The sequence below is a fragment of the Euleptes europaea genome, chromosome 11, assembly GCF_029931775.1.
Source record: "Euleptes europaea isolate rEulEur1 chromosome 11, rEulEur1.hap1, whole genome shotgun sequence".
Taxonomy (NCBI): domain Eukaryota; kingdom Metazoa; phylum Chordata; class Lepidosauria; order Squamata; family Sphaerodactylidae; genus Euleptes; species Euleptes europaea.
The window spans coordinates 28,541,271-28,564,658 of NC_079322.1; the positions used below are offsets into that span (position 1 = coordinate 28,541,271).

Here is a 23,388-nt window from a genome sequence, read left to right on the forward strand (position 1 = left end):
TTCTGTTCTCTTTACGTGATCAGGATGTTGGTGCCAGTAAGTTCTGCTAGTACAAAAATGGATACGGCTTCATTATTATAATGTGCCTAGAACACTCTTTAGGCTTTTAGGAGCAGAGTATTTCAGAGCATCTTTTGAAATCAATGTGTTAAATTAGTGGTTAATGTTAACAGTTGTCTTTAAAAAAAAACCCGCTTCATTATAATTTCACAAAAACAAACGCTTTTATGTGTATGTGAGGAAGATAGACTTGATATATGTGGTGTGTAACTATTTTAAGAAAAATAGTCCTTAACATACTATTTTTGCTTTTCCTTTATGACAAATTAGGGAAGATTTAGTGTTGCGGTTTTACACACAGTGTTTTTTGAGACCCAGTGTAGTGTTGTGGTTAAATTAGACTCTAGGAGACCTAGGTTCAAGACCCCATTCTGCCATGGAAGCTTGCCAGGTAACCTTGGGCAAGTCACAGAGGTGTTGTGAAGATATAATGTTCTCCCCTCCTCCATTTTAAGCTGCTTTGGGTCCCCATTGGGGAGAAAAGTGAGGTATAAGTGGAGTATGTATTAATTCATTAAAATATTTTCAGCTAACTTATTCCCTAGCAAGTCTCTTACATTCTGCCAGTTAAATGCAGTTAACAAGTATATTTTTTCTACAGTTTCTTTCTTTCTTTTAGTGACTTTCACCAGCCATATGATAGGGCAGTTTTAATCAGACTTTGGCCCTCCAAGGCCCTGACCTCAGTAGTTTCCCCTCCTTCCTTCTAGAACAACTAGCCAAGTAAATAAGTCACAACACGGAGTAGCTGGATAGGGGCTACATGAGCTTGAGGTAAGCAAGTTGGATATGTTCTCTGCACCAGCGTGGCATAGTGGTTAAGTGCGATGGACTCTAATCTGGAGAACCAGGTTTGATTCCCTGCTCTTCCACATGCAGCCTACTGGGTGACCTTGAGCTAGTCACCATTCTCTCAGAACTCTCAGCTTTACCTACCTCACAAAGTGCCTGTTTGGGGGGGGGGGATTTGTAAGCTGCTTTGAAACTCCTTTCAGTAGGGAAAAGCAGGGTATAAAACTCAGCTCTTCTTTAATGCTGCTTAGGATTGTAACGAATTTAAGTCACCATTTGCTTGCATTTATAATTTCTCTTTTTAACTTCATTTTTTTTTCTTGGCCAGTACCTTCCATTTTTCTTCTCTCTGTCTTCAAAAGTCCACTTAAAGTGAAGTGCCAAGGATCAGTAATAACAGCATGTAATTCCTTTGGTATACTGTAGTATCTGTATTACTACTTGCATTTGGAATAATTTTATTATGGCTCATTAAAAAAAAACTCGGAGTCACTGAATACCAGCATCGGCTTTGCATCTAACATCTTAGCATTACACAGAAGATGACTGCAACAGGACTGCACATTGTGTCCTTGCATTTTTATTTTCCATTTCAAAATTGTTTTTTGTAACATCCAAGCTTAAGAAGAGTTGGGTAGCATGTGGAACATTGCACAGTTATGTGTCATTGGCTTGGTCCTTATCAAAGGTATTCTGTAGGTCATTAGGTTTTGGATTTAACTTTCCAACATATCATACTTTTGCTCTTGATTGGCTTCTAACCTCCCATGTAGATAAATTTAGGTAGTAGGTGATGTGAAAGTCCTCTTCCTGAGACTTCAGAGAGCTGCTACCAGTCTGAGTAGACAATCTGACCTTGATGGACCAATGATCTGATTCATTATAAGGCAGCTTCATGTGCTCAAATTAAATGGAAGAGAACATTGTCAGACTGGTATACTTGGGAAATAATGTATCTTTCTGATTCAGAAACTAGAGAATATATTAGCAGGGGGCAGTATCTACTTCCCCACAGTTGCCACAGCCAGTAGATGATGGAGTATCTGCTGTGAAAAAAAAATAGAGCTTAACCCACTCTTTCAGAAGGATGATCAGGTCACTTTATTTAATGCAGTGACATTATTGACTAATATGTTGGCTTTAGCACAGGAGAAGACGCCTACGGGTGCAGAAATGTCCATAAAATATCTTACTCCTCTAAAGGACTTTATTAACTCCCCCCCACGTTACACTTGTCATGGTTTTCCCTATTTCAAATAGTACTGAACCCCTCCTTCGTCACAACTTTGCCACTTCCTCCCTTGTCATGTGTAACCCTCTTTACACAGTCCTTCAGACAGTCCTTTAGGGTTATAGAATCATAGAGTTGGAAGGGGCCATACAGGTTATCTAGTCCAACACCCTAGATGGCCTGTATGGCGCCTTCCAACTCTATGACTCTATGGTACTCACAGAACTCCAACTGAAAGCGCCGGAAATAGCCAGACACACTGCAGATAGGCCATGTCAGTCACAAAATGCATCTTTTTGTTTCCATCCATGTCAGACATCTACTAGGTGCTCAGTTTTACAAAACACACTTCTGTTTTTTGGAAAATTCTCTCATTCTAACGGGAAAGTGTTTCTAAAGGAGCAGATTTTTTTTCTCATCAAAAATCTTTCAAACATTTATGAAGCGTCTTCAGAGTGGAATTAGTATGTTTCCATAGTTACTTAGTAATGTATGCATTAATATATGTAGATTCCTTGAAAAGGGTCCTGCTTAGCGTTAGTAGTTTCTGTTTAGTTATTTGTGTGTGTCACAGCTATTTTGTGTTGAAATCTGAGGGTGGATTTGTTTTTTTGGCTTTGCATGCTCTACTGGAGTTCTAAAGCAATGTCTCTTCTCCAAACACACCTATGTGTATTAGCTTTATTATCTTAGCCTAATGCAGTAAAAGACTGGGAGAGCCTTCATTGCTGATCATTGCGTTTGCCCTTGTTGTCATAGGCTGAGGGCAAGACAGTATTCTGGAGTAAGCAATCCCCTCCTCCCTATAGTTCATTACTTCACCTTTGGGTACCCCAAAGGTTGGGTGAAATAAAGGATATTTATTACGAAGTGCTATGCATACATTAAAAACAAGCCCTTATGGCAACAAATGCCGGGTTGGTAATCTAAAACCAAATGTCAAATGCCTTTTGGCCCCCAGGCCTTCTTCAGTGGTCTAGTACAACCTATTATGCACACAGAAACTTTCATTAACAAACAGAACTGTTTCATATCATCCCGGGTATGTATTATAAGATGTATTCCAAATTGACTATGTGACCAGAATGTTGCTAAACTATGTCTTGCATTGTAAAAGCACACATCCAAGAAAAGCAGTTTTGTTTTCCATATTTGTTGGCATATTCTTGTCAAGATTTTGATGGACTCCGTTTCTGTGGCTTGGAATAGCTCTGTTGATATCCCATCTGCTCCTGGTGATTTGTTTCTCCCAATTGCTCTCAGTGCCATTTTCACTTCACTTTCTAAAACTAGGTTCTTTGTTGCAAGATTCTTCTTGGAAGGAATCTCTCATCCTTTCATCTCTTCTGTATAGTTCCACAGCCATCCGCTCCTTAAATTAGTTTTTATTTATTTGAATCCCATGTCGCTTTCCCCCCCTATCAGTATCTTACAATAAAAGCAGCTGATCTACAAATTAAGCACAAGCTACAATTCATGCAGCACCATGTGCGTGTGTGTTAAGTGCTGTCAAGTTGCTTCTGACTCATGGCGACCCTATGAATCAATGACCTCCAAAATGTCCTACACCACCATATACCCTGGCCTATATCAAATGCTTCCCACTGAGTCACATTCATTGCCTGCTCTTTTTTTTCCTTCCTGGTTACAAATTGGGAATTACAGTTTTGCCATTAGGCCTGAACACGTTTGCATGGATGATGTTTAAAACTATCTGGCCCACCCCCTTGTGATTCTGCACGAGTGGCTATTCTGGGTGCGCCCGCTCTGAGAGCTGGTATTTTTACTGTTTCACTTCACCAAAAGTGATTGGATTGGTCAATTCAAACCGATGCCGATATGTGGCAGAATTACTGTCCCCCTCCCAAAGGAAGCAAGGACACTGCTGTATTTTATAAAAAAACTTCTAGCCCGCCCTCCCCAGCCAAGGCCAGGCTCAGGGCAGGTAACAACAATCAAATCCCAGTTTATATTTATATCTGTCCATCCATCTACCCAGCCACCATCTACCCATTAACCATCTACCCATCCACCATTTCACCATCTATCATCCATCCATCATCTATCTCACATTAAAACATTTAAAACAATAAAAATACATTCCAACATTAAAACCAAAGATGGCCACAGTACTTACAGCACTTGCTGTGTCAGACAGGCAGACAGGCTGCCCCCTCCAGCATAGTTGTACTAGGTAAAGGTCCCCTGTGCAAGCACCAGGTCATTCCTGACCCTTGGGGTGACGTCACATCCCGACGTTTCCTAGGCAAACTTTGTTTACAGGGTGGTTTGCCAGTGCCTTCCCCAGTCAACTTCCCTTTACACCCCCCTTCCAGCAAGCTGGGTACTCATTTTACCGACCTTGGAAGGATGGTAGGCTGAGTCATCCTTGAGCCGGCTACCTGAAGCCAACTTCCATTGGGATCGAACTCAGGTTGTGAGCAGAGCTTGGATTGCAGTACTGCAGCTTACCACTCTGTGCCACGGGGCTACCCAAAAAAAAGGGGGGGAGGTAGGAAGGCCAGCATTGATGACACCTGCGGCTGTCCTCGGTCATAGGTCTGGTGGAATAGCAGAGAAGCACTGGATAATTTCATCTATGTACACCACCTTGGGTACCCTATCTGGATGGAAAGGCCACATAGAAATATTTTAAATAAATAATCTAGCAACCTGTACCAACCTGCAATAAAGTCAGTGTTTCCTGTTAAAGGATGAGAGCGAATGACCTAATCTCAAAGAAAGGTTCTTTAAAATGGGGAACTGGGCTCTTCTTTGCCAGGAGAATGGGAAATGTATTCTTAATTTTCCTCTTCTATAGAATTTTTGCCAGCTTTCTCTTCTTGCCTTCCTTGTGATCCTCCAGCACAGCTTCCGTCATTATTTTTTTAAACAGGGAAATATTCAAAAGCCCTTTCAAGGCTTTGCCAGTTCTGGAAAGCTTCTTTTTCTTAGAGGTGTTATGAGCCCTGCTTCCCAAACTCGCATGACCTGCTCTCATATAGAATAAGCTGTTGTCCCTGTTGTGGGCAGGATAAGAAAGTTGAAATGTCAGAGCAGCCAGTAAAACTGGATTCTTCGGAACGAATACCAAAATAATGTCCCTGTATTCTGCAGCAAAGAAATATTAGGTAGTGAAATGATCATTAGTAATCTATCAAAAATAATAGCTTTGACAAATGACATCATTATCTTCTTCAGGGCTGTTTGCTTGAATCGTTATTGCCTGAAGTCAATCAATACAATATAGTTCAAATATTATAGCAGCAGTTCTAGACCCACTTATGAAAACCCACTGCAATGCATAGATTTAATGAATAACATTACATTTATTGTTGGTGCCTCTATGTCTTTATTTAATGTATCTTGTTTAATAGGTGGCTTTAGAGCTGGAAGTACAAAGTACTATATAACGTTTGTAGCTTTCTGTAAGTGGTACGCTTCACTGTTTTGGAGAAGAGAATGAGGAGCCGTTTAGAGGAGCCATTTTTTAAAAGGTGGAATAGAGATACATACTCTGAAGTAGGGGTTTAAATATCTAAATAATTATGAATACTTCACTATTCTTGTTTGTCCTACAACAACCTGTGAGGTATACTGGTTGGGAAGTATCCGGCTTTCTGCCTGGGAGCTACAGGGCCTACAATCCACAAATGTTGACTTGGTAAATACCTAATATTTGTGGTCAATACCAATTCTGCCCTTGCTCCCCTGGCAAGTGCAGAGGACTCAGGATGGAGTCTTGCTCCTGAGAGGGCGGCTTATCTGTTCTACCCCTCGCAGAGTAAACTCTCCACATTCTCTGTGCTGTGTAGAGGGAACAGAGGGGTGTCTCACTCCACGCTGGGTCAAGAGGAATGCTGGGTCTTTGATTTCCTATCAATAACAAAAGGTTTCAGCTGGATCACAAACAGCTTCTGATTTTACAAAATAGTTTGCCGTGTAGTCTGTGGGTGGGGTGAGAGGCTACTATTCAATACACATAACATGTTGAATTCAGCTGCACTCAAGGAACTAGCACCGTTAAACTCTAATCTACAAGGCAGTGGTAGCTGGATACTTTAAATTTAATCAGAACTTTCCAATTGGTTTCTGGAGGGCTTAATGCCTGGTCACATTTTCTTGGGAGAAAATTCTGCAGCTAGAGAGACCAGTGGTCTGATTTGGTTTAAGGCGCTTAATTTTTAAAAATGTTCATAATATGTATGTTGGAACTTGTAGGTCATTTATGCATGGGAGGTTCTGCCTTAGATTTGCCCCTGTCCAGATGTGCATTTTTTCCCATCTGAATTCTCAGAACTCTGCATGGGGGCTTATTTTTGAGTTTTGAGGATTTGGATGGGGGAAATGTGCATCTAGAGAGGGGCAAATCCAAGGCAAAACCTCCCATCCATAAATGGCCATAGATTCCGTTGTCTGTCAGGGCGATGTAGGCGCTCAGAGCTTTAAGATGGTATGGGCAGCAGATTTAAAATGGATGTTGTATTACAAAAAGGATTTGCTTAGCTATTAAGCAGCTTGAATTTTTGCTACCTTATTATAAAGAAATGTGTGATGTGCATATATTTGATTTGGAAGTTGTGGCTCAAAAGCATTCATTTTCTTTGCATTTACTATTGCTTAGACTTAAATATTTTATATATAATGTAATGAATCTATGCTTCTTAACATTCTTGTTAGAAAATTCTTCATGACAGTGTTTAAGGAAGAGGGATCTTGACTGTTTAAACTCTGATGAACCATAGATTTTGTCTTCCGTGCATTTTCTTTGTTTGTGTAGGCTGCATAAATCTTGAACAGCCGTGAAAGGTTGACTTTTGGACATGAATGTTTTCTCTTTATAACATCTCAGATCTGTTTTTTATTTAAGTCGCTAGGTACGCCCAGCTCTATAATTCCCTCATCTCACTGTCTCTTAGCAACTAGTGCTGTTGATGGCCATCTTTGTACTATATCAAAATTTCTGCTCATGTTGCTGGGTTCTCGTCTCCGTAATGAATGCTTCTCTCTGTAAAGGTTGGTCTTAAGAACATAAGAAAGGCCCTGCTGGATCAGACCAAGGCCCATCAAGTCCAGCAGTCTGTTCACACAGTGGCCAACCAGGTGCCTCTAGGAAGCCACAAACAAGACGACTGCAGCAGCACCATCCTGCCTGTGTTCCACAGCACCTAATATAATAGGCATGCTCCTCTGATACTAGAGAGAATAGGTATGCAGCATGACTAGTATCCATTTTAACTAATAGCCAAGAATACCCCTTTCCTCCATGAATATGTCCACTCCCCTCTTAAAGCCTTCCAAGTTGGCAGCCGTCACCACATCCTAGGGCAGGGAGTTCCACAATATAACTATGCGTTGTGTGAAAAAATACTTCCTTTTATCTGGTTTGAATCTGTCACCCTCCAGCTTCAACAGATGACCCCGCGTTCTAGTATTATGGGAGAGGGAGAAAAACCTGACCCTGTCCACTCTCTCCAAACCATGCATAATTTTATAGACCTTTATCATGTCTCCCCTTAGCCGCCTTCTTATCAAGCTAAACAGCCCTAAGCGTCTTAACCGCTCCCCATAGGACAGTTGCTCTAGTCCCCTAATCATTTTGGTTGCTCTTTTCTGTACCTTCTCAAGCTCTGTAATATCCTTTTTTAGTTGTGACCAGAACTGTACACAGTATTCCAAGTGTCGTCTCATCCCTAAGTGTGGTCTTATCCCTAAGAGTGGCTCATGATCTTCTTGTCTGACTGAATCTCCCTCCCATCTGTGAAACCAGCTCAAGGGCCCAGGGCCTGTAGAGCTGTTTGGGTGAGGAGTAGCTCAGGACATTTTTCATGAATGAGAAGTACCTCTCGTTAAAGAAAAAGGATTGATATCCCTTGTTCAAGACTGTGCTATTGGGAATGTAGTGGCTGTGCTACTACAACATCATAGATCTGTGTGGAGCATCACAGGGTGTGGCATTATGTTAGTAAAGTGGTTGGGCTAAACAGGTTAGATAAGGCAGGTGTCTCAAAATGAAGTCATGTTGTTTTCTAGGCTTTGAAATACATTGAACGTATGCTTAACGTGTGACTGTGCTTATTGGTTATTGACTAAATTGATGATAACGTTCTTCCTACCTTCGCTTTCGGATTAAGGTTCAACTGCAGTTCAATAACATGTTTTCTCTCTCTTGGTTATTGAAATAAAAAACATTCCTTGTGCTTTTCATAAATTGGTCATACCTAGCCTCACAATTGTTAGCTTGGATGCTCTGATTTTTTGGACAGACCTTTTCCCACATCAAATACTGATATTTGTCATGGTTTCTTCTACCTTCGCCTCTTGATAATGTAGGTTACACTGACATTCTCTGTTCTCACCCCTAAATACAAATAATGACTTAATTGTTCCTATGTTTTCTTGGTACATTATATGAGTGTGCTGGCTTACTGTGGATTTGCTCTTAATTTGCATTAAATTACATTTCACCCTCTGGCTGCATCCTTTATTTATCCTTTGAACTTATATGTTACATTTCTGCTCCTGTTATTTTACTCAGATTTGTATTTATTAATTTGTTGGGCTCATAAAGCTCTGACAAAGTACAGATTTCTGTGTCTTTCTACTGAATTGGATTCCCTGCCCACTCATTCAGATTTCCTCAGAGGGCCCCAACCCACCATTAGGCAGCCTGAGAAAGCCTTTCACAGCAGTGGCTCTGGCGTGACAGCAGCAGGTGGCAAATTGTCAATTAGGGAGTGGATTGCACTCGTATTTATTTATTTAAAACATTTATACTCTGCACTCTCAGCCACTGGCTCCCAAGGCAGTTTTACAGATCCCCCACTAACACAATCACATTTCCAATTTTAAAAAACCTGTAAAACATCATAAAAACAACAATTGTGGATCCGAAAGCATAAACAACCAAGAATATTGACAAGCAACAGAAGCGTAAGTAAGTGCTAATTCTCAAAAGCCCGCAACCTACAGTAAAGAATAATTCAATAAACAACAGCAGTTGAAGGTGGTAAAATACTGAAATAATAAAAGATGATCAAGTGTTTAACAATTAAGTATCAGGACAATAACTGCTGGGAAAACATTCAGACATTAAATGTTCTAACCCCCATTTAGGCTTCCTTTGTCAGGCCTCAAAACGGGCCATCTCTTTTTCCCCTCGTATCCAAATGTTATGCTCCTTGATCCAAAACTGCCAGAATTTTGATGTCTAACTTCCTAAATGTTTTGCATGTTGTTCTTGGCAGGCCATGCTTGATGCTTTACCTGGGCTCCCCAAGTGGTATGGAATAAAAGAAATGCAAGCCAATTGGCTGGGGGACTGTTCTGGATGCTATTTTGAGTTCATGCTAAAGGTGAGTTGCCCACTTTTAGAATTAAGCGGTCAAAGAAAATTGCAGTGATATTTCTCATAATTTGATTCAAAACTGTTAGCCAACTGTTAGCCAACTGTTATATTCTATTTTCAGTCTGATCTGATGATGAAGTGTTTGATGCTTTTCTTGTTTTGAATTGGTTTGGCAAGCGGACTCTGTGATTTGTTGTTTGGATGTTTAATTGTAGGTCTAGATGTATTTATACTGATTTGGGCTGTTTTGGCTGGGAAGATGAGCTAAACCAGGGATTCCCCCAACCTTCTTGAGACCCGTAGGCATGTTTGAAAGAGTGTGGTGAGCATCACCCAAAATGGTGAAACCAACCCCAAAATGGCTGCTGCAGGGGGCGGAACCAAATGCAATATATCGCTCCTCGCTTTACAAAAATATCAGAGAAGGGGAGGGAAAAGAAATGAAGGAAAGCCAAAGTGGGGAGGGAGAAAGAGAACAGGGAATAAAAAGAAGGAAAACCTGAATGGGGAAAATAAACACACACTGATTAAGAAAAGCCCAGGTGCTTACCAGTTCTTCTGTTCCACCAGTGGCCGCAGGCTATTTCAGCCATTGAAAACCCTTTCATTTGCATGATGGTAGCCAATAACAAGCCCTGCTTTACAATGGCCCTGGACACGTTCTGTTAAGGTCAGCAAACACTGGGGAAGTAGCGGTGGACCCCGTTTTAGGGAAAGCTGGGGTTGATTTTTACTTTAACAATTTGAGATGTTAAAAGCGACACATGAGCTATGCGTAGAGTGGGGGAATCATTTGAATGGAGCATTTTGAAGAGCAGCCAAATGAGCAGTCAATTAATTACCCCTTGAGTATGGCAGACTTACAGACCATGGAAGAAAAAAGAGGGGAATAAGACCCAACCTAAAAACAGAAGCTGGGTACCCGAGGTTGGGTAAAAGGAAAATATATAAATACTGTAAATATAATTTATTGGAAGCGCTATGTAAAGGTTAAAAAGGTTAAAAATATTTTAAAAACATTAAAATAGCACAATGGCATATCCTAAGGTTAACATCTGTAACCACAACCAATGGGCTCAGAGTGGTGTAATTCTGCTTAGGGTTGGGGACATACACTTTCCTGTCTTCTAACTGTGGCTTGCATGCTGCTTCTCTGTTCCTGTCAGCATTGGTTTTGTTAACCGTGGTTTGCTCCCAACCACAACTGTCAACTATGATTAGAAGTGGCCAACTGTGGTTTGATGTAAACATGGTTAGCAAGAACTCCAGTACATATCTCTTCTTATTGCACCAGAAGACGATAGGGAGGGATGAATTCATACACGAAAAGGAGTGGAGTCCGCGGCGCACACCTGGACCATGGTTAGCGTAATGGGCAGTGTTAAAATGTGCTTTATGTATTAATATTCAGTGCCCTTTGTCAGATTTCATCATTTATTCCTATACAATATGTTTGGGGTTTTTTTGTGGAATTCCTAAGTGGATAGGATCCTTAAATGAAAGTGTTGTATTGTTATAGAGGCAAACTGCAATAACCATTTTTTCCTGGAACATTTACTGTGTTTTGTCAGGTTAATAACAAACCAACAGGAGAGACAATAGCAGCCTATACCTCTATACCTGAAGCCATATATGGAGCTTCTCACTTGTACATCTTACCTAGCCATCGGCTGTTGCATGGAAACAACTGTCTAAAGGAAATCCTCCAGAAAGAGTTTGTTCCAGGCAAAGGTGATTCTCCCCTCCCCTGTGCTTCTGTTTGTTTCTAGTAGCATTCCGTTTACAAAGGTAGGCAGTTGACAGTTGTGTGTGTAGAAAAGTAAGTGTCCAGTAACACCTTAAAGACTAACAAAATTTCTGGCAGGGTATGAGCTTTTGTGAGTCACAGCTCACTTCTTCCGATTGTGTGTGTGTGTAATTTGTTAAAGACCTGAGGGAAGGCAAGATGAACTAATTCACACATTTCACACTCTTTATTATTTACATTAGTCTGCCCAGTCAAGAGACCTTGAGCCAAAATTATCTAATAAATCACAATCTCAGATTGGCAGGATTCTGATGGTTCCATTACTGCCTTTGGCGATACATGTTCTCCTTTGACTTCTGAAGTCTTTATCCAGGCATTTAGTTAATGTTTACTCTCATCCAAATTTGGTTTAATTCTAGTGGCTGGATTTGTTTTTTAGCCTTGGTTAAGTAGAACAAAATTTTCTAACTGTGTTTTCTAAAACCTCAGATCCAACGGTTTAATTTTAAGCCTTTAAAATGAGTGTTTATGCCAGTTCAATCCTCAAGTGTCATCTTTAATTTGCAATAACATTTTCTGCATCTAAGATTTATTTTTTTAAGTTGTACTTAATAACTGCAAAGTGATCATTGGAACCTATTTTTATTGCTTTAGAGCTGCAAACTTGTAATTCAGGAACACAGGAAGCAGCCTTCAGATTTGCAAAATCATAGTATTAAAATATTCAAATACCAGTAGGACTAAGAATGAGCCCACTTGCTGAATACCCAAGAGAGGCTACTTGGTCTTTCAACCAAAAGTTGCTCTAGACTCTCTGTGGATAATATTTCTCCTGGGCTTATTTCAGTTTAGGATGACTTTGGACAATGGTCGTATGTATTCCTTTGGTTGTTTACCTAGGTTTAGGAACTGGTATCTGTAGGGCTGTACTTTTAAACATGTGCCCAGTGTACATGGTTCTTTTTCCCATCCCTGCTTTCTTCCTCTTTGGTTTTTGTTTTGTTTTTGCTGCTGGTTGTGAAAATAAAGCATTGCAGAATATTCTGTTGTACCTCTGTGGAAAAAATAGTGCCACCTCGTGACAGAATATAGAATTAAGAGACAAATTGCAAATGGTGACACCTAGTGATAGATGGCAGCATTGGCTCTCTTAAACCTAAAAAGAGATCAGGACACAGCAGACTCCCAAAACAGACAGTCCTTCTAAACTTATGAGATGTATCCATTACATTAACAGTGGAGCCTTCCTTCAGTACATGTTGCACAAAGAAAAGGGCTCCAACCTTAGCAGAACAGAAACTTTGGCTCTAACCCTATATATGGGGGAGGGGGAGTCCCATAAGATGGCAAAAATATGCCATTATGTCTTTATTTCCTGTATGATTTGTGAAAACCTTCCATACAGACCTGGAGAATAGTAATTTCTTTTTCAGAAAGAACAAATAGAGAATTGACCAAGAAACTAAAAAATTGACACACAAAAATCTTTCAGTAGCTGAAACGAGTTTATATTAATTAAAAGGTAATTACATTTAAAATTAGTAGTAAAGTTTTATGCCAGTTAACATCTGATCTCCCAGACATGCTGCATGAGGACTGAGTAATAATATAGCAACATTTATTCTTAATAAAAGTTGAGCAATCTTGGCATTTATGTTGTTATGATCACTTTTTTCAGACTCTCTTACTTCGGTGACAGCTATAAACTTGCTCACAAATCAGGAGATTCCTGTAGTCATATCAGCAAAATCAGAGTTTGAAGGCTATCTAGACACTAAAATAGGTGAGTGCTTATTGAAATAATAGCATATTTAAAACGGGTGAGGTAGTGGTTTGGCATCTACAAAAATGCATGGAAGGAGAAATGAAGGAGATGCAGTTACCAGACAGCTATCTGTGTCATTTAAGCATTTGTTGTGTATAAGAAAATCAGACAAATACATGTAGTACCACTACTCAAGGAGCAGTACCACATTTCTTTGGATCCTAATCTTTGCTTGCAGCTAGAGCAGATCTTGCAACTTCCTGTATTCAGATTGATTACCTAACAGGGTCTAGTACAATCCACTAAGAACACCAAGACCAGAAAAAATTCAAAATCTCTCACATTTCATAATAGAGCAGTAGGCCAGAGATAATGAAGAATAAAAGTGGGTGGATGTGAACAGGATGCAATTCAACGGATAAGTGCCGAGTTCTACATCTGGGTAACAGAAATGAGGGACATGCATACTAGATGGGGGATACACCTCTTGGCAGCAGTGTGTGTGAACAAGATCTTGGGGTACAAGGTGGACCGTAAGTTAAATATGAGCAGGCACCCCAAGATCGCATTAACTTTTTTGTCGCAAATCATCAGAGGCATAACATCCAAATTGCAAGATGTCATAGTTCTGCTGTACACCACATTGGTCAGGCCATTCCTGGAGTATTGTGTGCAGTTCTGAAGGCCTTACTTCAAAAAGGATGTGGACAGAATCGAGCGGATGCAGAGGAGAGTGGCGAGGATGATCAGGGGCCTGGAGACCAAGCCTTATGAGGAAAGGCTGAGGGAGTTGGGAGTGTTTAGTCTGGAGAAGAGGAAGCTGAGAGGGAACATGATTGCTCTCTTTCAGTATTTGAAGGGCTGTCACTTAGAGGAGGGCAGGGAGATGTTCCTGTTGGCAGCAGAGGATAGGACTCGCAATAATGGGTTTAAATTTCGGGCAAAAAGGTACCGGCTGGATATTAGGGGGAAATTTTTTACAGTAAGAGTTGTTTGACAGTAGAATCAGCTACCTAGGGAGGTGGTAAGCTCCTTCTCACTGGCAGCCTTTAAGAGGAGGCTGGACAAGCACTTGTCAGGGATGCTCTAGGCTGATCCTGCATTAAGCCTGTATGGCCCTTTCCAACTCTGATTCTATGATCCTTGTATATCTTCAAGGTGAGAAGAGCAATGCATATATATATATATATATCAGACCTAATAAGGGCTGTGTTTTCATTGAATGTAGAATCTCAATTTAATAAAGTTAGAGATAGCAATCAAGCAAAATCCATTTTGATTTTTGAAGCCTTATATGTGTACTGTAAAGGACAGGGAAACATGGGACAGAGAAGCTGATGCTGTATTTTAGAGGCTGTGGCCAGCTTGTTCATGAGATGAAAAATCTTCAAATTCTTGAGTTTGTTTGCTTCTACCCTCACAGAGCCATGATTAAAAGATTTTCTGGTCTTAGGGAGTTTTTGATTTAACACCAAGTTGTTGCAACGTCTGATTTGGGTTCCTTGACAAATAGGGGCTTGTTTCTTTCACAGCAACTAGGGCTGTACATCAAGATTGAACTAGATCAGATGGGAATTAAACAAAAGCAGGCAGGCTAGAATCATGGTTCTGTGTGTGAGGGAAGGAGGAAGGGGAAACCCATGAATTACAGAATTTGATATTTGTTCACAGGAAGAGCAAGCTGCAGTTGGTTTGTGAAGTATAAAGTTAGTGGTACATTGTCTACTAAATTATGAATTAGAAACCTACTTGAATGCAGGAAGGTGAGGTCATCTTTGTTCAATAAATGTGTATTGCTTATCTTTCTCCCCACCCACCCCTCTCCCAGGAGTCCCTTGCATTAGGCCAGACGATGCTGAAGTTGCTCGGCGTTTAGGTCTGGCTTCTGAAAATGTCATCGAAACGTTGCCAGATGGCTCAGAGAAACTGGCCAGCTCTGGAGAGGTTGGTGCGTGTGTGCGTGTGTTTTTGTTTTTCTCCCCACTTCTCAGTGCTGCCTGGGAACAACAATCATTTTTTTAAAGAATGAAAACAGCTATGTGACTTGAAATATGAGATACAATGAATAAATGCAAAACATGAAATTAAATTTACAAACCGTAGCCTACATCTGCATGGAGTGTGGGATTTTTAAAAAAACTATTAGGATGACTCTCCTTAATGCTTGGAATGATTTTGACCAAGCAGAGGGTTGGATCCAGCCAGCTTTTCTGCTGGTAAAAGAAAGCATTGCCCTTCTTAACCACCCCAAAAGTGAATGCTGAGAACCATGAGACCTTCATGTACATCCCAGCCACTTGGGATGGGAGCTGTAGCGTGTCAGGGAAGTGTGTCAGATTAAGTAAAAAAGTTGGTGAATCCAACTCATGGTAACATGTTCATCCATGGCTACTAGTCAAAATGAATACTAGTCATGATGCATACCTACTCTCCAGGATTAGAGGAGCATGCCTATTATTTTAGGTGCTATGGAACACTGGCAGGATAATGCTGCTGCAGTTGTCTTGTTTTTGGGCTTCGTAGAGACACCTGGTTCGCCACTGTGTGAACAGACTGCTGGACTGGGTGGGCCTTGGTCTGATCCAGCATGGCCTTTCTTATGTTGTTAACCAATGAAAGTTCATAAAACCTTCCAGTATTGGGCCTACCCAATATTTTCAAGTATTGAATGGAAGGCGTTTTTAGGAAAAAGTTCAAGTCAAAATCCAGAGAGATCAATGCCCTTGTGTGAAGAGCGTCCATGCACAGGGCACACGAGTGTCGCTGGTCTTCTTGTGCCACATCACGTTCTGCTCTGGAGGTCCCTCATCCTGCATGAATGGCTTTTTGGAGTGTGTGTGTGACAGTAATGGGAGAAGGCCTGGAAGGTTCCCGTGCAAAGCTACTTCCCCACAGTGCATTCTGGCCTTAGACAGTTCTAAAGATGTATGGGTGCCTATAGCATGCAAGAGATATCCATTTTATACTTGGCAGATTATATTTGAAGTCAGAAATTTTTTTTTATAGAAAAAGGTTTTTGTTTTTTTATTCCTCCTTGGCCCCTGAAATGTTGCATTAATGTCCTAGGAAAAGAGAGCCATCTAACTCTAAAGATCTAAAAGGTTATTAACTGTGATCTGTAGACTTTAAGAAGAGAATGGAAAGGGGAAATCTTTGAAAATCCACTGGATCTGTTATATAGAATTCCATTTTTTTTAATCAGTGGTTAGAGGAATATTTGCCATGCATAAGAAGATGACTCTGCCTACCTCAGCGGCGTGAGTAGCTGGGTACAAAGGCAGTTCTCCTTGTCAGTTCACAGGTATGAGTAGGCAAGAAGCAATAAATGCCATTACCCAGGAAGCCAGAAATAAAGGAGTAGGAGGACATCTAACAAGCAATAAATTAAAAGATTGGCTGGTATCACGGCAGCGTTATTGGGGGACACCGATTCCCATAGTTCACTGTCAGAGCTGCGGTCCTGTTCCAGTGCCTTATGAGGATTTACCTGTGAGGTTGCCCAACATAACATCCTTTACAGGAAAAGGTGGCTCACCTTTAACTTCTGCTGCCCACTGGATAAACTGCTCATGTCCCAGGTGAGTGCACATTTCTTGTAAGTCCCCTGACTGTAACTTGGTTGTGAATAATTCCTGGATTTTTTTTCCTTATGCAAGTCCTTTTGTGTGACCTTTGGTTTGAGGAGTAGTTAATGGTTTAGAAAAATGTGACAGAAAATGCTGTCCAGCCATAGCTGACTTATGGTGACCCCATAGGGTTTTCAAGGCAAAGGACATCAAGAGGTGGTTGGCCATTGCCTGCCTCTGCGTAGTGACCCTGGACTTCCTCGGTGGTCTCCCATCCAAGTATTAACCAGGGCCGACCCTTCTTAGCTTCCAGGAGCTGGTGAGATTGGGCTAGCCTGGGCCATACTTTTAATATACTTCATAACTTGGAAAAGCTAAACCAAGCAATAAAGCTTCCTGTTCTACAGATAATTTCCGATGGATAGCTGTACTGGTGTGCAGTAGAAAAAAATCTTGTTTGTCTTTAAGGTGCTACTGGACTCAAATCTTGCTGTTCTACAAATGTCACTTTTTCGCAGCTGTCATTCCGCGCCCCCCCCCCCCGAGGATTGTCGCTTGTCAAAATAGAGCAATTTAGTACCTTTATTACCCTTCCTGTTTACCACAACCCAGTTCCATATTTGTTTCCCTTTCACTCATTCTACTTGCTCTTGCTAAAGAAATGAGGATTATTCATTTATTGATATGAATCCGGTACAATACTCCCTTCACATATTGCTTTGTCTAGTGGGTATGAAAAATATGTACCCATCCTTTCTGTTTTGTTTGACTACGCATTCAAGTGTCGATAAACTGCCTGCCTGTGTAACAAAAGGTTACCTCCAAGTAGCAGAACTGTAATTTGTGACGTCATCTTATGGACATTGCTTTGGGCATAGGCAGTGGGCAATTAATGGAATGCTATGCCCACCACATTTCAGACTTTTGTTTGCTTAAATTGTTGTCGATTCTAAATTCAGGTTTACAGAATTACATATTCATTAGGAAAACTAGATCTAAATTGTCTAGGGCTGAGTGGACGGTGGGCGTATGTGAGTAGAAAGAATCAGAATTTCCCAGTATCCTTGGGAGACTCTTTTTCTCATCATGCATATAATAGAACATTGTTCTCAGCAGATTTGACATGATGAATTCTGTATTGTTAGGCTGCCTAGTTGGCATCATGAGCGATCTCAAGCCATTCACACTTCAGAACTAAGAAGCAGTAAACCTGTCACTTTCTCTGGACATTCAAAGGCCAGTGAAGAGATGTTTTTTTGGTAATGAGGTGCCTCAGCACTGTGTCTCGTGAGGACTTGATCTTGTTGCAAAAGGCGTTTGAGATCAAGAGGAACTTGTGCACTGGCAGATTTCAACAAAAGAAATTCCTCTCCGTATACGTCTTTTCTATATAAAAGCCCGCAGCTAAAGTAAAAGTGTCATTAGTGTCATTAAAAGCGCAGCTAATGCAAAGACGTATAATTGATGGTTCTGAAATTTAACCTGACCCCCATTTTGCCTGGGCTTAGCCTTGGAAATGGGTTTCGGTAGCAGGTTTTAACCATGAGACATCTAAGTTAATAATAGTTATTTAGAACATCTTTTCCCCCTCGTCTCTGAATGCTAGTCTGCACATTCAGAAGAACGATTTGTGTAACCTGCCTAGAATTGTACCAATTTAGAATGCAGGTAGTGGGGTCACATTGATGGAACCTTGCCTGTGGAAAACTAGTGTGTCAATTGAAGATTATAGACTTAACTTTTTCCAAATGGACTATTGTTAAAAAAAAAAAAGCTTGCTTAATGAGTTTTAAAAACATCTTAAGTATACAAATCGGACCTAATTGTCACAACTAAGGCCAATGAACCCGTAGGTAGAGTAAAAAGAAAAATGAATGGCTGTTCCTATATCAGCTCATTCCTGAGCCTTCAGTGGCCAGGGAGCCACGACAGCACCTCCAAAGTTGTTCCCTGGCCACCAAAAGTCTTTTAAATGGGGCATTTTGCCCCATTGAGAACAGTGAGGCTGCACCAGCAAAAAGCTGTTTTCACCATCAGTGTACCGGGGCAAAAGGGGACAGGAAGCTGCCTACTGGCAGCTATGCCCCCCTGGCACGGCCTGGGAACGTCGTCCCCCCCCCCCCGGCACAGGGCTTTGCGTCGGTGGGATGCCTGCGAAAGGCCTAGCCGGCCTCCCTGGATGGCACTGCTGTGGCAGCGCTGGGAGAATGGCGTCCGGGGGCCCCCTCCGGCGTCCACGCCAACCCGGATGGCATAAGTGGCACGGGTGCTGGCACAAGGGGCACGAACACCGGCACAGCCCCTTTCTGGCCTCGTAAGGACTTTCATCCTGGAAGTTCAGGAATGGGCTGTAAATTTGTTATATACGATGTCAACATTCCTGTTCTCTATGTACAGGTATGTTGTTAATATGATGAGGTATTCAGAGTCATCCCAATTCCCCCCCCCCCCATATTCCACATGGTACTGTCCTAGGATTTTTTTTGTGGGAGCCTGAAAGTATAGACCAACTTTGAGTAATTACAACCAACCCCACACAAACGTGGGATTTGGAGGAAGAGGATTCTAGGCCAAAGGGGCTACCCAGGGAGTACTGGTATACATTGACAGCCAAATTTTAGCATCCTATATGTAGTCATTTCATTTCATTTCATTTCATTAACCTTTATTGGCATACCAAAGACAGAGATAGAAAAAACAACAACAAAATACCTCCAAAGGGCAAGACATATAAGTTACAGTCGGGCTAATAAAACTTTTCTTGTTCTTTAAGAACTCCTGTAAGAAATTCAGCCACGGTAGCAGTAATTTTGGGATCATGGTCACTCAAAAGAAATTTGCATTTCGCTTCATTACTCCTGTATGTCTTGTACTGGAGCAAAGTAGATAGCAGTTTATCCCGCAGAGTCACATAGAAGGGGCAATCTAAAAGGATGTGGTCAATTGTATCTCCTATATGTAGTCATGTTGGCTGGAAGAACAGTCTCTCTCTCTCTCTGGCCCAATCTCCATATAAATAAATATGTCACTTCTACAGCATGTTATGAATGCAAAAAATATTCACTTTGTGAGACTGTTTGACCAGATTCTATCCTATGAGCCCAGTACAGCTTGTGACATCAAGACCGAGGCTGGTAGATAAATGATTGAGAGAGAACTATATGCTCAATACTATTGGAATAAAATGCCTGCCAGAGTTGTTCAAGGGAGGGGGCAGATAAAGGGGGTCTTTCGAGGGAAGGAAGATAGAAAGGTCAAACAGTAACTTCTTTAAACATTTCAATTTTTGTTACACTGTACTGCTAGGAAGTTAATAACTATTATTTCTCAACTTGAAAAAAAAACCCCACCCTTTGTTCAGGCTGTTCTTATTTAGAAGTCCATGTATTCTCTCATTTTACACGATCCCTGGGGAGGAAAAAGAGTTGTTCCCAGGATTTACTAAGTTATGCATGTGCGTGAGAGTAATAGATGTAAGAAATGTAAACGGCGTCCAAAATATTAATACTTGCTAGGTTTGGTTTTATTGCCTATTTGCTTCCCCTTCGTCAAGTGGACGTGGTGTCATGTGGTCTCCAGCTGTGCTGAACTAGTCAGGAACCCTGATGATATCTAAAAGCCTACAGCTCGGTATCTTAGAGGGGTCTAGATACAAAATTGCATGCTTATAAAATTATATGAATGGTTTACAGGCTTTGGAGACGAGAGCGAAAATGTTCTCGCCTGCCAGGTACATTCTGTCTTTGCTGGGCTGCCAGTGGGTTTCAGACTCCCACGCTACTACAAAACAGCAGTAGTCTTTCCCTCTGTTCGTTCCACAAGGAACAGATTGTTGCTTTTTCTTTGAACGTTCACTGGGGTGCTGATAGAAGGGAGCCGGCTGCGGTTCCTGGGAAACTCTGAAGTGTCACGGCAGTTCAAAAAAGGGTTGTGAACAACTAAAACCCACCCTGGGATGATGCGTTGCTGTTATTGTTGTTTGTAATAATTGTGCATTAATCTGTGACCCATTAATCTGAACCCCTCGTTAAGGGAGTTCAGACTGATTTTGCACACTCTCGGAAACAGGGATTCCTGAGCGAATCGCACTTCTGATTGCTTCACTTCTGACGTGAGGAGCTAAGCGGGCTTGAAGCTCCCGCCTCCGATGAGATCTCTGAGCTCCTGCTTTGAGTGTTTGGCTAGAAGTGAGGCTTGCAGAAGCATGAGTGAGATATCTGTGATTCTCACTTCTTGCAACGTGCAAATTGGCTCTCGGGTAACAGATTGGTGTTGAGTTTTGATCTCTGTAGGACTCTAATCATGATAATATGCATTCCTTAGGTGTAAGGGGCCTGCAAAGAGGGAAATGGACACCATGGATACGTTTGTTGATTCCGCTTGGTATTATTTAAGATACACCGATCCTCATAACTCTGACAGGTACGTCATTTAGATGTGCCGCATGCGAAATGCAGCCATTTGTGTTAATACTATTAATGCCATCCCATTAATAATTATGAATGCCATCCATTAAGGAGCAAACATGGTATAGGGGTTAAGAGCAGTGGTTTGGAGCGGTGGACTCTGATCTGGAGAACCGGGTTTGATTCCCCACTCCTCCACATGAGCGGCGGACGCTAATCCGGTGAACTGGATTTGTTTCCTCATTCCTACACACGAAGCCAGCTGGGTGACCTTGGGCTAGTCACATCTTTGTTAGAGCTCTCTCAGCCCCACCCACCTCACAGGGTGTCTGTTGTAGGGAGGGGAAGGGAAGGTAATTGTAAGCCGGTTTGATTCTTCCTTAAGTGGTAGAGAAAGTCGGCATATAAAAACCAACTCGTCGTCTTATTCTTCATATTGCTCATGTTGGGAAAAGAGACAAAGCTTTGCTCTGGATAATCCTTTGCCATCAGCTTATGCTGAACAGCATGGAAAGAGGTCCTGCGGGGAATTCGTATTGGGGTTCTGTCATTGTTGCCTGGTCCCAGGCTCATTTGAGTTAATCTTCATTCAACCTTCGCAACAAACTGCCTGCAATTAAACTCCAGTCAAGCATGACCATAGTTTGTTTTCTGTGCTCACACATGCCCCTTGCTCTTCCCACCTCCTTCCTCTTCGAGGGTGCTGAGCTTATTGGAAAACGCCCTGGTCTGATTAAGTTCCAGTCTGAACCTGCAGGCGCCTCTGGCAAATTGGACTTCGTTTCCTCCCCACAAGCTGGGGTTCAAAACCGTGGCTATATCCCAGTTTAGAATGCCGGCTTGTGTGTAGACATACTCCGGTTCATCGAGGTGCCTACCTTTAGATGTCATGATGAACTAGGTTGTGATCGAGCTGGGGAAGCATTGAACAGGCTCCACCCCTTAGAAGAAAAGAGAGGGGGTGAGTGAGGCACATGTGCAAGCACATCAACAAGCTGTGCTCATGCCCAGTTGGAATTTAATTGCTGTTTGTCAAGGCATCTGAATGCAGCGTTAACCTATTGGGTGGTTTAAACTGCATCACTTAGTGAGGATGCTCTCTTGATACAGGCCTTGCACCATTACAGAAGGCACAGGTTGGTCCACAGCTCTCCCTGTGAAGAGTTAATTTTAGAACAAATAGTAATTATGGTCCCAAACTCTGTCCATGTGACTAAATGTTATCAGTGTTTTGAGAATAATACTAGATTTCTTTTTCCCCTAATTTTTGATTATGGGTACACTTCCACAGAAAAGAAACTGAGGTGAAAACTGAAGTAAACAAACAGCTGTAGTAAAATGCTGTCAGAACAGTAGGGACATAGTGCTTTAGCCAGATTTAGTTGTCACAATGAACTAATTAAAAGAATAGGTTGGATTCTATGACTCCTTCACGCCAGGTCTTCTCCCATCAGCGCAAGTGGAAAAAACTGAGACAAAAGGGAATCACAGGATCTAATCCAGCGTCTTTGCCATCCACTTTTTTCCCGTGCTGAGGGGCTGCCCCATTAGGAAATGTGTCACAGTGGGTGATGCAGTTGTAAATCAAGATTAAAAGCTATGGGTTTTGAATTAACTCTGAATTTCACCTGGGAGACATTTCAAAGTTTGGTGCATGTTAAGACTCTGTCACTTTCTTATTATGGTCTGTACCGGCTTCAGTGCAGAACGTTGGATGCCCAAGTACACACAGTGCTACTTGGAGCAAATAACTCCAAATGATAAGTGTGACTGGACTAAGAAATATGAAATTATACATGGCTGATTATGGATGGTTTAATAGTGAATTGAAAGCTCTTCTTGTTGACCTAGCTAGGAAGAGAGTTAGAAGGACAAGTAAGGGCTACATCACACAAGATGTTTTTCTAATTAGTTGGTTCTAGGTTCCCTATTAGAAAAGGTCTCATGTAATTTGGTCCTTTAATTTGTTTTATTTGCCGTCAAGTCACAGCTGACTGATGGTGACCCCAATGGGGTTTTCAAGGCAAGAGACATTCAGAAGTGGTTTGTCATTGCCTGACTCTGTGTCCCAACCCTGGTATTCCTTGGTGGTCTCCCATTCAAATACTGAACTGTGTTGACCCTGCTTAGCTTCCAAGATCTGATGAAATGGTGCTAGTCTGGGCTATCCAGGTAAGGGTAGTTTGGTCCTTAGGCACTTAAAAATAGGATATTCAGTATGTTTAAAGCCTGAGTTTCTCAGGGGTAGCATTTCAGTCATACTATGCAACCAGAGTTGTGGGATTTAACTTTTTGTGCTCTAAGGAGAGAATTCACTGTTCTCCATTTTCAGACTTTGCCTTTGGCTTGTGTGGATGGAAGCCTGTAAAAAAAAAATCCTAGTCCCATGAGGATCTGCCTGTATGTTTATGGCTCAATCTTTAGGAGATGTTGCTTACTCTTCGTTATATCGGCCACTGTATGCAAGCCTCAG

At 41.5% G+C, this 23,388-nt stretch overlaps 1 protein-coding gene across 1 annotated transcript in view; it reads left to right on the forward strand.

The window, feature by feature from the left end:
- The window catches only part of LARS2 (leucyl-tRNA synthetase 2, mitochondrial), a 63,418-nt gene that overhangs the window by 15,755 nt on the left and 24,275 nt on the right, over nt 1–23,388 (forward strand). Inside the window, exons 7-12 of the mRNA XM_056857456.1 lie at nt 9,331–9,438; nt 11,003–11,162; nt 12,857–12,961; nt 14,772–14,887; nt 16,238–16,521; nt 20,833–20,931. Of these exons, the coding sequence (XP_056713434.1) occupies nt 9,331–9,438; nt 11,003–11,162; nt 12,857–12,961; nt 14,772–14,887; nt 16,238–16,521; nt 20,833–20,931 (872 nt within the window). The remainder of the gene's footprint in view (nt 1–9,330; nt 9,439–11,002; nt 11,163–12,856; nt 12,962–14,771; nt 14,888–16,237; nt 16,522–20,832; nt 20,932–23,388) is intronic.